Below are 12,242 nucleotides of genomic sequence, written 5' to 3' on the forward strand. Positions count from 1 at the left end.
AAAAATAAATACCAAACAAAATGACCAGTCGCAAGTTAGGGACCACCCTAAAGTCTTCAAGAAGTGTGTTTGTCTATGGCCGTTCTGTTCGGTTGTCTATGGTTTCGTTGACAGTTCCATTGACCGAATATTCTTGCTTGAAGAAAAATCGGTCAAATTCCACCTAAATCATGGCTTTCGGTGATTATCCGAAAGAATACAACCCAAGTGTTCACGGTCCTTACGACCCTGCTCGCTACTATGGCAAACGTAAGTGGTTTTTTGCATTTAAAAATGTGATAATGTCGCCCTTCAGTTTACTCGCTATTTCGGATTATGTAATATTTCTCTTCTGTTTTCAGCTGATACTCCCTTCAGCCAGGTGAAGATCGCTGAACTTGGAGCATGGTTTGGTCGTAGGAACAAGTCGCCGAGCGCTTTCATGGGCGCCTGCAGCAGAGGTACTTGTCTTTTTTTTCTTAGGTTATGTTTTGTAACTTCCCTGTCTTCGGTCCGATAAAGTAAAAAATAAATAAATGTTTCCAGCCTGGTGGAGGTGGCAGCACAAGTACATGCAGCCTAAGCGAGTGGGGATCGCCCCATTCTTCCAGCTGCTGGTCGGGTCCATGACCGTCTTCTATGTCTTCAACTACGGAAAGCTCAGTAAGTTATATTATAAGTTAAAATATGATGAAATGTAATCTTAGCTTTATTTATTATGTTACTAATTCCATACAGGCTTATCAGATATAATAAATATGCAAAGTCCTATTACTGCTTACCTAAGTTTGTTAACATATTTTTGTTTTATTTCCAGAGCACCACAGGAACTACAAATACCACTAATCGGGATCTCCTCAGTTTCTCTTTAGCCATTCAACAACATCAGATCAAGTTCAGCTAAATCAAGTTATTCTCCAGGGTGCAAGTGTATCTGTTTAGTAAATGCCCTCAATGTATGGTTATATTGCAATAAATTATTAGAATCCATATAAACTGTTTCTTTTCTAGAATAAATTTATCATCAAAAGGTATATGTATCCACCCCCAGAGCTTACATTTGATTATTATTGTACATAAAATTAAACATGATTCCAAGAACAATCATGTAGGTATTGCATAAATATTGTACCGATTCATCTGTTGCCTGAGACTTATCATAATGAATAGAGGGTGGATACTTATTTGTTTGCTAAGCTTAACTGCAGAAGAGTTACCTCACAAGGTAGATAATTCATGATGATATTTAGATCCTATTGCTCACAGCTCTCACAAGGCACCCAATTTTCAGTGATTGCAAATAATTAAGAGGATATATTTTATAGCAGTTCACTATTTAGATAAGAGTAATATTATGTATATTACAAACTCATTGGAGTACAAATAAATTAAAATAAGTGTATTTACCTCCAGAAGCAAAATACTATTCCTGCATCAAATACTGCAAGAAATTGTCTCATAAGGATATTAGATAAAATGTAGGTTTAGGCCATATTCTATAATCTAAATTATACACATAATAAAACAAAATATGTTTTAGAAAATATATTTACTTAAATACAATAATTTAATTACCAAGAACTACACAGTCATTCACTGCATGCAGACATTCCACACAAATGCATTTTTTACAATAATCTATTAACTTCCTGTTTCATACAAAAATGCCTGAGCACAGCAAAATGGATGTCTCCATTTACTTTATGTGGATATCAAAATTTGTGTTGTTTCTTCAGAGTATTACTTTGTTGGAGCATTCATATAACCCAAAATGTATTTACATAAGTAGTGTGTTGTTACAATTTTGCTCATCTGTTGGTTTCACAGTTCTTGTGAATGCTTCTGTGATATCACATTGTATTGGCCTATTTTAAGCTGAAACAGAAAATAAAAATGCTTTAGTTGAGAGTTGCATTGAATTTCATCATCAGGGAAGAACAAAAACAGGTAGTCATTCAGAAAAGCTGAAAGTTCTAGAATATGATAGAACTGTATCCAACAGTTAATGCAATTTGAGCAGAATTCTTACCTATAGAATTACTTTACAAGTCAGATCTTCCCATGTACTGGGGTTTGAGTTCTTCTATTCTGTTGATGAAGTCGCTCTTCTCGATGCATCCGTCGCAGACCTCATCCCAGTCATTGAGGATCTTCTTCAGGTCACGCACCTTCAGTTTCTTCAGGTCAACATTTTTTAAGTCGATCTGCTTGTCGAACCTCAGGTCGCAGATCTGGGCGTCCTTCTTCCGGAGTTTCTCGCAGATCTTGTCGGCAGGCATCGACCAGCTGAGAGGCTTCGAAAGTTCACCAAGAATGCCGGTGGCAGACTCCGCCAAACCACCCAAGTAGTAGCAGAATCGGTTCTCCTTGTTCTTGGAGCCCTTGCAGAACTTACGGAACTCAGTCTCGATGGCTTTCGGGTCTTTCTTCACGTCATCAGATAACGTGGCTGCGAATTTCTCTACAGTTTTCACACACACCTCGCACTCGCCTTCTTTGAGGCTCATTGCGCCTTGTACCAGCACACAGGCCAAGAACAATAAATGAAACCCAATCATTTTGTACATCTTGCTTACAATGCTATTGTTAGAAATAAATTAAATGCAACACTAGCAGACTAAATTAAAATAGTAACAGAATGAAGCGACGGCCAAATTTTACTCATTTGGAAAATGACAACGTTGACAGAAGATTTACTTGTCGAGCTGTGATTGGAGCACGCAATAACCCATAGACAAATTCAAATTTGTTTTTTTATAGCCTACGCTACGTTTCAAAATCAACGCTCTAACCTATAATGTCCCCTTCACACTCGACGTATACTTGCGTGCGTTGTCGTCTGGTCGTCTAAAGCCGGGTTTTCACGTCAAGATATATTTTCTGTACGTAGATCAATAATAATGTGTAGATCAATTCTATAGACCATTTCACCGGATAATTGATCTGTCAAAACGCTAATTACATTGGACTAAGGTTGGATTTTGTCTGTTTAAGTCATGTTATTTGATGAAACGCTCTATAGCATTCCTAGGAACATAAGTACTTATCCTAATCCTAACTAATATTATAAATGCGAAAGTAACTGTGTCTGTCTGTCTGTCTGTCTGTCTGTTACTCTTTCACGCCAAAACTACTGAACGGATTTGAATGAAATTTGGTATACATACGGTCTTGACCCTGGGAAAGAACATAGGCTACTTTTTATCCCGGAATTCCCACGGGAAACTTTTTAAGGCGAAGCGAAGCGCGCGGGAACAGCTAGTCTACAATAAGTTCTGATTTTCCGAGTTATCACTCGTAGGTGTAGCCATAGACTTAGACGCTAGTGTATACTAAGTCTATGGGTGTAGCGCAGTTTGAACGTGAACTTGCGGTAAAAAAAACCGACGTAGTAGTTACTTACTCTATGTTTGTGACAGGCTGACAGCGTGACAGCTGCCATCTGCCATGCTGTCAAATTCACGTTTTTGTTGTTATGGCAACAGTTTTGTTTATCAACGCATAACCTATAAAAACAAGAATTTTCACGAAAATACCTTGTCCTATTGATTTAACAGAGCGTTTAATCGATAATAATTTTTTTTCGGGACTAACTACCGACTGAGGAATCACAATGGCAAAGCTAGAAGATAATCCTAAAGGTGTTTTAGAACAACATATTGCTAGTTTGCAAAGTGAATCTAAAATTGCCAGGAAACATGCCTTATTGAAGATTAACGAGGAAGTTTTCGAAAATCCGGCAAATAAAGACTGTGATCTGACGGTGGTCTTTCCAGAAATATACGCCTATGTGCTTAAAAGCTTCTCCGACGCTTCCGAGGCCTGTAGAGAAGCTGCAGCCCTAATCATCTCTAATTTCATAGAACAACTGCCTCTTAATGATTATTACCTCACCTATATTCTGCCAGTCATCGTCCGTCGCATAGGTTGTCCGGAAATCGTTGAGGAATCCGAGGAAATAAGATTAGTCCTGATAGAGCTGGTTCACAAGATACTAGAGAAATACAAAGTTACTCATTTGCTCAGTCCTTTTATCAATGAGTTGACTAGTATCCTGACGAAAACGGCTGCTGATCCATACCCCAAGGTGAAGCTGGAGGCTTGTGAATGTATTATTCTGGTGACAAAAGTCTTGCAAAGAGACTTCCACTTCCAGAGCGAGAGTTATGTGAAGCCATTACTATCCAATTTTGCTCACCAACATTTTAGGGTTCGAGTTGCATCCATTAAAGCCATTGGTATGTTAAATTCAGCCTATTATCAAAAACAATGTTATTTAAACTTTCCTCTAAATGAACTGCTATTGGAAATCTACCTCAACATTGAATTCCATACTATCAGGTGCAGTAGTAATGGCGGGTAATGTGAAATGCTTTGAGCTGTCAATCACCCCGATGGCAGAGAAGCTGTTCGATGAGAACACACAGGTCCGTCTGCAAGTCACCCTGGAGGTGGGCAACTGGATGCTGAGCTTCAGAGACCGATACTCATTCTGGCATCGGATGATACCATTGTTATTGACCAGGTATAACATTTTATTTATTTTACTGCCACAATTATTGCCCAATGTGTTACCCTTATTTGGAGGTAATATATTTGTTGGAAGTTTACTGCTATAAAAGCTTAAATTGTAATCAATCTAGATTGGCAAGTATTATTATTAAAATGTTTAGTTATTACTTGGTTCTCTCTTCACCATTGTAGCCTCAGTGATGTAATGGCTGACATCAGAGAGACAGCTTCTAAGCTCTGGAATGATATAGGCCTTCAGTATTTGGAGGAGAATGAAGAAGACCTGAAGAAGAAGACAGATTTTCTGACAGATGTACCTTCCTACTATCCTGATGGTGAGTGAATTCACTGATACTATGATTATTAAACCTCTAATTCCCTCTATTATTAAATAGATACCCCTGAACCTCTTGATAATATTTACTTTTGTAAATTGAGCAAGATATTTGAAGAAACTAAAATAACATTTTTTTTCTCTTTATTTCCAGTAAAGCGCCCAAACTTTGGCTGCAGGACTCTGGTGCAACAGAACATCGGGAAAATTGTACCAGCAATAGGGAAGGGTGAGCTTTATTTAATTATACTGTTTTCTTTCTACATGCCCCTATTTCAAACGGAGTAGTTTGTAAAAAAATATATCTATTCATCAGAAAATTTGATATTTATAGTTACAATGAATAAAAGTACTTAAGTACTTGACTTTGACTCTCCATCCCCCGCAGAAATGGACGGCTGGCAGGCGGACTGCCGCTTGCGCGTGGCCCAGCTGCTGTGCTGGCTGGTGCTGGGCGCGGAGGAGGGCGGCACGCAGCACGCGCCCGCCGTCGTCAGGATACTGCAGAGAGGGGCTGGAGACGACGACGAGAGAGTTGTTGTTGAGGTACGTTTGGCGTATCGGCGGCCAGTGTCTGTATTGGCATGCCTCTCATTGTAATCACCTCACCATAGATATGCACCAAAGATGGAGTGCACGAAAGGAGCCTTCTCGCCGAGTTCCTGTTTCTTATGTGTAAATTTTTCTTATACAGGAACGTCTGGGCCGTACGATCAGCGTAAAATTAACTATCAGCACACTATCCCGCCGCACTGTTACATTAAATACCTACTCACCGACTTTTGTGCAGCGGCCCGACATAATGTTGACGAACTTTTTTTTTTTTTTTAATCTTTATTAATTTAAAAGGGCTTGGTACACAAGTGACCATGTCACCCTCATTATTACACACACTTAATTAAGCTTATCTATTTGAATTAAATCTAGCACTTAAACCAAAATTGACAATTTTATACAGTATTTTAGCCTTATCAGAGTTTGGTCGTGCTAAAATGCTATTACAGCCACCAGTTACTTGTAAACTATTATCAATATACAATTGTTCTCTTACACTACAATTACGTACACATTCTACAATAATATGGTAAACGTCTTCAATCACACCGCACTCTGTGCAATTAGGAGAGTCAACTTTTTTCATCAGGAATGCGAACTTATTTAACGGTATATGCCCAGATCTTAATCGCAAAGCTGTAACAATATCTCTTCTTGTTAACTCTGATGTATCAAACCATGGTGAGTGAGTAGGGTGTGATTGAATAGTTCGGTACCAAATGCCCAAAGTTTGCGACCGTTCATCGAAATATTCCTTCCACATATCATAACATTTTAATTTAATTTTGGGTAGCAGGTCCGTGTAAAAAGGTAAGGTTTGTGTGGGGATTCCATCTGTAATGGCTACATTCGCTAAGCGATCGGCTTCTTCATTTCCAAGTATGCCTATATGTGATGGGATCCATTGAAGAACAATGGTTTTATTAGATTTTGCAAATTTTAAAAGCATATCTAAAATTGTGTAGCCTATCGGTGAACCTCTACTACTAGAGGTACATCGAGCCACATGCTGAAGCGCACTCTTTGAGTCAGTCAAGATAACAAATTTGTTTTTATCCAAAATAAAGCAGTAAGACATGGCTTCCGCTATCGCCAGTAGTTCAACAAACATTATTGAAAGGTTAGACGTAATTTTGAATTTGCCGTGAACATTAGCCTGACTATCAAAGAATGCTGCCCCGATACCATCACCACTCTTCGAGCCATCTGTAAAGATCCTATAAAAATTAGGGTAGTTTTCGGTTAGGTATACACTACACTTTTCATATAGCTCAGAGGATTTGTATCTTCTCTTTGATTTATCTACACTTTCGATTGAATGAACCACAATATTAGACAAATCGATGTTGCTAACCCAAGTCTCCAGTGTGAACATCTCGAGTATATCACAAGCTTGAACCGGGGTATCCTTAATATGATTATAAACATCCACCAATAGGATAGGTTTTTTATTTCTCCAGTACCTGTTAGATTCGCATAAAGTAGCTAACTCAGTAATTTTGTTTTGGAAGGACCTGGCCTTTATGATATACTTGCTAGCTAAATAACGACGACGGATCATGAGTGGTTGCAGGGAAAGCTCACTCTCCATTACATATATGGGGGTGGATTTTATAAAGCTTCCTATCACTCTCATTACGCAATTCTGGAGTTTGTCTAACTTATTTAAATGGTTTTTAACTGCAGTATCATAAAGGAAGCTACCGTAATCGAGGCGACTGCGAATTAAAGCTATGTATAATCTCCTGAGATGTTTGGGGTGGACTCCCCATCTTGTGTTACCCAGTACTTTAAAGATGTTTATAAAGGCAGAAGACTTTTCATACATCTCGTTTATATGTTTACCCCATTTTAGTGAACTGTCGAGCCATAGTCCTAAGTATTTGACTGATTGTACCTGTTTTATATTGTGACCATTCAATTCTATTATATGATTATATCGTCTGAATCCTCTACTGAATAAACACACGCATGTTTTACGAGATGATATGTCTAAGCCGAGTCGTTATATTAGATTAGATATAGTATACAGTGATGTTTGAATATTATCCACTGCATTCAGACTATGTTTGGCTGATGTGTAAATGACAAAGTCATCCGCATACTGTGAGATGTTCACACTGGTAATCAAGTGACAGATATTGTATGTAGCAATATTAAATAGGATGGGAGATAGAGGATCACCCTGGGCCAGACCCATTGCTGTGCATCTTGAAATGTATTTACTATCTGCAGTAGTTATAGATAGATCTCTAAAATTTAAAAATTCAAATATGTATCGACAAATGCCTCTCCCAAGACAGAGCCTATCCAGAGTTTGCACTAGATTAACTATATCAACGTTGTTATATGCGCTATCAATATCAATGAAACAAGCCACAGTAACATCATTTTTGGCGAAGCTCAATTGGATGTTTGAAACAAGTTCAGCTAGACTATCTAGGCAAGATCTAGTTTTTCTGAATCCTACCATTTTTCTGGAGAATACGCTCTTTTGTTCGAGAAACCATTCAATACGATTTTTAAGTATAGAGTGAAATATTTTACATAGGCATGACATAAGAGCAATGGGTCTGAATGCAGGATTTGTACTAGATCCGCCACTCTTCGGGATAGCTACTAGTTTGACCTTCCTCCACTGATATGGAACAAAGCCAAGTGTTAGGAATTTACTATAGAGTTCGATCAAAACTTGCTTACCCACCGTAGGAATGTTCATTATCATCGAGAAAGAGATGCCATCATCCCCTGGGGCCGTGTCTTTGCATTTAATGCAGTGTTCTAATTCAGTTAGTGTTATCTGAGAATCTAAAATGTCATTAATAGAATCAAAGGACGGAGTACTAGGGCTAACATAATCCGGGCACAAACCTCGCATCATTTTCTCGGCATCTTTAAAGTCAATTTGGGCTCTTGGTTGACGATATCCCTTAAGCCAACGCATTCGTCTCCACATTTCACTAGCACTAATATTTTTATCAACACTGCTACAAAATTCTTGCCAGGCTTTGTTTCGAGCTTTACGTATCATACGTTGAGCAGAGGAGACTTTAAGTTGCAGCTGTTCTAGATTAAGAGGGGTAGGGTTTCGTCTAAAACTAGCTAAGGCTAAACGGCGTTCCGCTACTGCTTTCGAGATGTCTGCATTCCAATAAGGCTTAGGTTTAAAATCCTGTACACGGAGGGGACTGTTACAAATTTTGATTTTAGGAATATTTTCATCAGCAGCCTCTACCAAAATATCTAAAAAGCTATTATAATCTAATTGTATATCATTTCCTAAGCAGAAACGGTTGGAAAAACTATCTTGAAGCTTTGAACTATATGATTTCCAATCTGCTTTTTTAAAGTTCCACTTGCTTGAATTATTTGTTGTATGTGCTATATTTGACGAAAACTTTATTATCAAGTGATCACTACCAAAGTTTTCATTCATCACTTTCCAGTTAAATTTTAGAGCTATGTCTGCTGATACAAAAGTAATGTCTGGAGAGCTTTTTTGAAGTCGACCATTAACAAGTTTAATGCGAGTTGGGGAACTGTCATTGAGCGAAACAAAGTTATTATCAATGAGACAATCAAATATATGTGTACCTCTGGAATCCGTTCTATTAGACCAGTTAGAATGGTGGGCATTAAAATCTCCCGCAATTATGCTTCTACTCGAGTATTCTGAAAATATGTTATCCCAATCGTGGCGAGTAGTATGAATAGTAGACGGGCAGTAGATGGAGACTACGTTTTCAACGAAGTCGCAATTGAACAGTTTAACTTGAACTATCTGAATACCAGAATTTATTGGTCTAAAGGTTCGAGATTGGCATTTTATAGAAGAGTGAATTACTAGTGCCACTCCACCGTAAGAGTCTATTCTATCCTGTCGAAATATATTATAGCCGCTAATACTTAAGAAACTTTCTGGCTCTAACCACGTTTCTGATAGAATACAGATGTGAACCTTTTCATGAGATAATAACAGTTCTAATTCTTTTAATTTCGGGCGCAAACTTTGGGCATTCCATTGCATAAAATTAAGTACATTTAATTTAGCCATTACGAATTTACAAATACAGTTTTAAGCCATGGTATAGTTGATATAAAATCTACGGAAGCACACATGATGTATTCAAAGGCGTGTTTTATGCATAACTTAATTTTTTCTTCCCAAGTACAGCCTCTCATGAATATAACGTTTTTAAGTTTTAATAGTAAGTCCACGAAGCTGCCTCCTTCCTTGCGAGATTGTTTATCTACTCTTTCCGTATCCTCCCGCTGAGGGCTAGGATCGATGGAATCAGCCGATGAGAATTCGGCGTCAACGCCATCCCACCATACATTTTCTTTCCTACTCCGTTTTCTATATTTTCTCTTCTTCGTATTCTTATCGTCAGTATTAGAACGGTGCAAACCCCGGGTGGTCGTACTATCGGTTATGTCTACCGGAGCCTCCTCTACAGCCTGTTGCACCGATCTATGCGAACTATGTTGTGTGACTTGGGCGTAGGTGCGAGCACCGTTCATTATAGTCGTAACGTGAGTTTTGTCCACAGAAATAGGCTCCTCCTCTTCGCGTACATTTGTAGGTATGGGTGATGGAGGGACATAAATAGTTAGCGCTCTACGGTATGAACAGTTAAACTCTGCCATAATTTCACGCATTTTTTTTTCCTTAACAAACAAAGGACATGTACGTGATAAGGCCATGTGGGCGCCTCCACAATTAACACACCTAAATTTTGTGGTTTCACAGTTCGGATGATTTTTACCACACTTAGGACATCTGAGCCTTGTGGGACATACTCTGATCGTGTGTCCATATTTCCAACACTTTGAGCATTGTGTAACTGGGAAAATGTAGGGTTCCACATTTACTCTTACGTCGTGGGATTTAATATACTTTGGCAAAGAAGAGCCGCTAAAACATACCTGCACCACTTCTGTCAGTTCAAACTCGTTTGTTTCAAAGTTGCGCCTTTTTTGTCTTCTAACACCTAAGATGGGAATATCGCAGCTAATGTTTTGTAGCACCTCATCATCGGACAGGTCAAGGTCTATATCCCTGATTATGCCATAAGATTTGTCAACATCCATGGTTTTCTGACAGCGGAATCCTTTCTCAATGAATGCTTGGCAGGCCAATAATTTGTCAGCACTTTTATCATCCTTCAATTGTATCAAAACTTTGTATGCATTAATGTATTTCACCCTCATAACATCAGTAATACCCTCCGCTTTCAGTAGTCGGGCCAATGAAATTTGTTTGGGTAACTTATCTTTCGAAATAATACTTACTTCGATCTTTTCTTGTGGTATAATCAACTCGCTATCATTACTGTCTACTCGTGCTTGCCGCTTACCTCTCCGCCCCACAATGGTCCACACTTCATTTGGATCCATTTCACGACTCCGCTTCTCGGGACGAGTTTCGCAACCGCTCTGAGTCATCGCCTCCGCCGCCAACGATTCATGTGTAAAAACAACCCCTCTATTATTCACCTCTAAACTTGTATTATCAACACACCCGTCAGAAAACTCCAAATCAGAGCATGGTTTATCGCTATCCATATCGATTCACCCAATATAGAATCAGCATAGTAAATAATATTATGATATTTAAAACTACGCGCACGACAAAAGAATTAGCTACACAGAGAACCAGTTTATGCGTCAAGCACCAACGAGCGCGCTGTGTTCACTGATGTTGACGAACTTTAAATTAATATTCCTGCACTGTTACTGTGTAATTACAAATGACTAGTATAGCAACTTATCCCACCCATCCCTCCACAGATAAAACGCGCAGCAGAGCTATTTGGCTACTTCATAACCCCGGACACGTGGTGGCCGCTCCTGGAGGCCGACATGGACTCCTGGAGTACCCTTCTCGTACTGAGTGAGGTGCTGAAAGGGTCGCAGAGGAACCTTGTCGCAGGAAAGGTGTTGGACGAGATGTGCGGGATGCTGGCGCAGCCCGACTATTGCAGGACTAGGAAGGTTGGTACTGATAACTTGATTGGCGTTATTTCTCGATGTAGTGCCTGATTCTGTTTATGGGTCTAATCAGCGAAAACACTAGCAAAAACTCGCTGCATGGCTTCGCTTAGAAACATTTGCCGTCTTCCCCAATTCATTAAAGCTTCCCTTATTTGTGCAGTTATCCAAAAGGTTGCTCTTGAAAGTTGAAAAAGGAAAAATCATTTGTCTAAAAGTTGTTCATAATAACAATGATCAAGTGGCTTGCAATACCCTTTTACGATGTTATGTCTATCTAATATGTATATGTATACATAATAATATACTGTAATGTCTTAATAAGTACACGCGAAAGAACATGCCCTAAATACCGATCATCTATTTCCTTGCAGCCCAAATACCAAACCAACCTCATGCGCGTAGCCGACGCAAGTCTGACCCTGTGCGACTCTGACTGCGGCGCGGTGGCCGACCAGCTGTTCACCGCCTGCTTCACCGTCTACGCCATGCCGCATGACAACAAGATACAGTTCATGGCTTTGTGTGAGTATTGGGGTGTAAAAAAGATGGGAAATTTGTGGTGGAACGTGTAGGTATTTATAACACCCGCAGATAAAGATAGGTACAATATCAAAATGGCAGACGAAATACTTCTACTACCACTTATGTATGTTATGTACCAGCCGCCATTTTCCTGCTGTTTTTTGGATGTCTGTAACACCCATAGAAGTTATAAAACTAACAATTTTACTGTGATTTGGATAGGCGGCATCGCCAGATGGCGATTAGCACCCATGTATAGCTGGGTTTACACTAGCAAAAATATGCAGGAAGTCTACCTTATTGTCAGTGTAAAATACTGCTTACTAATTCTTAAAACCTTTCCTGA

The 12,242-nt window shown here is 39.1% G+C and overlaps 3 protein-coding genes across 3 annotated transcripts in view; 2 read left to right on the forward strand and 1 right to left on the reverse strand.

Annotated features, from left to right (window-relative positions):
* The first annotated feature begins 81 nt into the window (after window positions 1-81).
* Window positions 82-969, forward strand: LOC105380233 (putative ATP synthase subunit f, mitochondrial). The gene is made up of 4 exons (XM_011549754.3): window positions 82-249; window positions 342-440; window positions 526-642; window positions 797-969. The coding sequence occupies exons 1-4, from the start codon at window positions 171-173 to the stop codon at window positions 823-825; spliced, it is 324 nt and encodes a 107-aa protein (XP_011548056.1). The 5' UTR covers window positions 82-170; the 3' UTR covers window positions 826-969.
* Window positions 970-1,511: 542 nt separating this feature from the next.
* LOC105380234 (mesencephalic astrocyte-derived neurotrophic factor homolog) lies at window positions 1,512-2,681 on the reverse strand. Its single transcript, XM_011549755.3, has 2 exons — window positions 2,009-2,681; window positions 1,512-1,854 (listed from the first exon to the last, which is right to left on the reverse strand). The coding sequence occupies exon 1, from the start codon at window positions 2,544-2,546 to the stop codon at window positions 2,022-2,024; it is 525 nt and encodes a 174-aa protein (XP_011548057.1). The 5' UTR covers window positions 2,547-2,681; the 3' UTR covers window positions 1,512-1,854; window positions 2,009-2,021.
* Window positions 2,682-3,436: 755 nt separating this feature from the next.
* The window catches only part of LOC105380235 (dynein axonemal assembly factor 5), a 40,922-nt gene continuing 32,116 nt past the window's right edge, over window positions 3,437-12,242 (forward strand). Inside the window, exons 1-7 of the mRNA XM_048626918.1 lie at window positions 3,437-4,217; window positions 4,321-4,504; window positions 4,684-4,826; window positions 4,980-5,054; window positions 5,214-5,371; window positions 11,171-11,374; window positions 11,746-11,896. Coding sequence (XP_048482875.1) covers window positions 3,593-4,217; window positions 4,321-4,504; window positions 4,684-4,826; window positions 4,980-5,054; window positions 5,214-5,371; window positions 11,171-11,374; window positions 11,746-11,896 — 1,540 coding nt within the window. The 5' untranslated portion in view covers window positions 3,437-3,592. The remainder of the gene's footprint in view (window positions 4,218-4,320; window positions 4,505-4,683; window positions 4,827-4,979; window positions 5,055-5,213; window positions 5,372-11,170; window positions 11,375-11,745; window positions 11,897-12,242) is intronic.

This window comes from Plutella xylostella, chromosome 17, assembly GCF_932276165.1.
Source record: "Plutella xylostella chromosome 17, ilPluXylo3.1, whole genome shotgun sequence".
Classification (NCBI taxonomy): Eukaryota; Metazoa; Arthropoda; class Insecta; order Lepidoptera; family Plutellidae; genus Plutella; species Plutella xylostella.

Coding starts and splice junctions, on each gene's coding strand:
- LOC105380233 (XM_011549754.3), top strand. CDS start 171: ATGGCTTTCGGTGATTATCCGAAAGAATACAACCCAAGTGTTCACGGT. Junction 250..341: donor TGCTCGCTACTATGGCAAAC/GTAAGTGGTTTT, acceptor TTCTGTTTTCAG/CTGATACTCCCTTCAGCCAG. Junction 441..525: donor CATGGGCGCCTGCAGCAGAG/GTACTTGTCTTT, acceptor AAATGTTTCCAG/CCTGGTGGAGGTGGCAGCAC.
- LOC105380234 (XM_011549755.3), bottom strand. CDS start 2,546: ATGTACAAAATGATTGGGTTTCATTTATTGTTCTTGGCCTGTGTGCTG.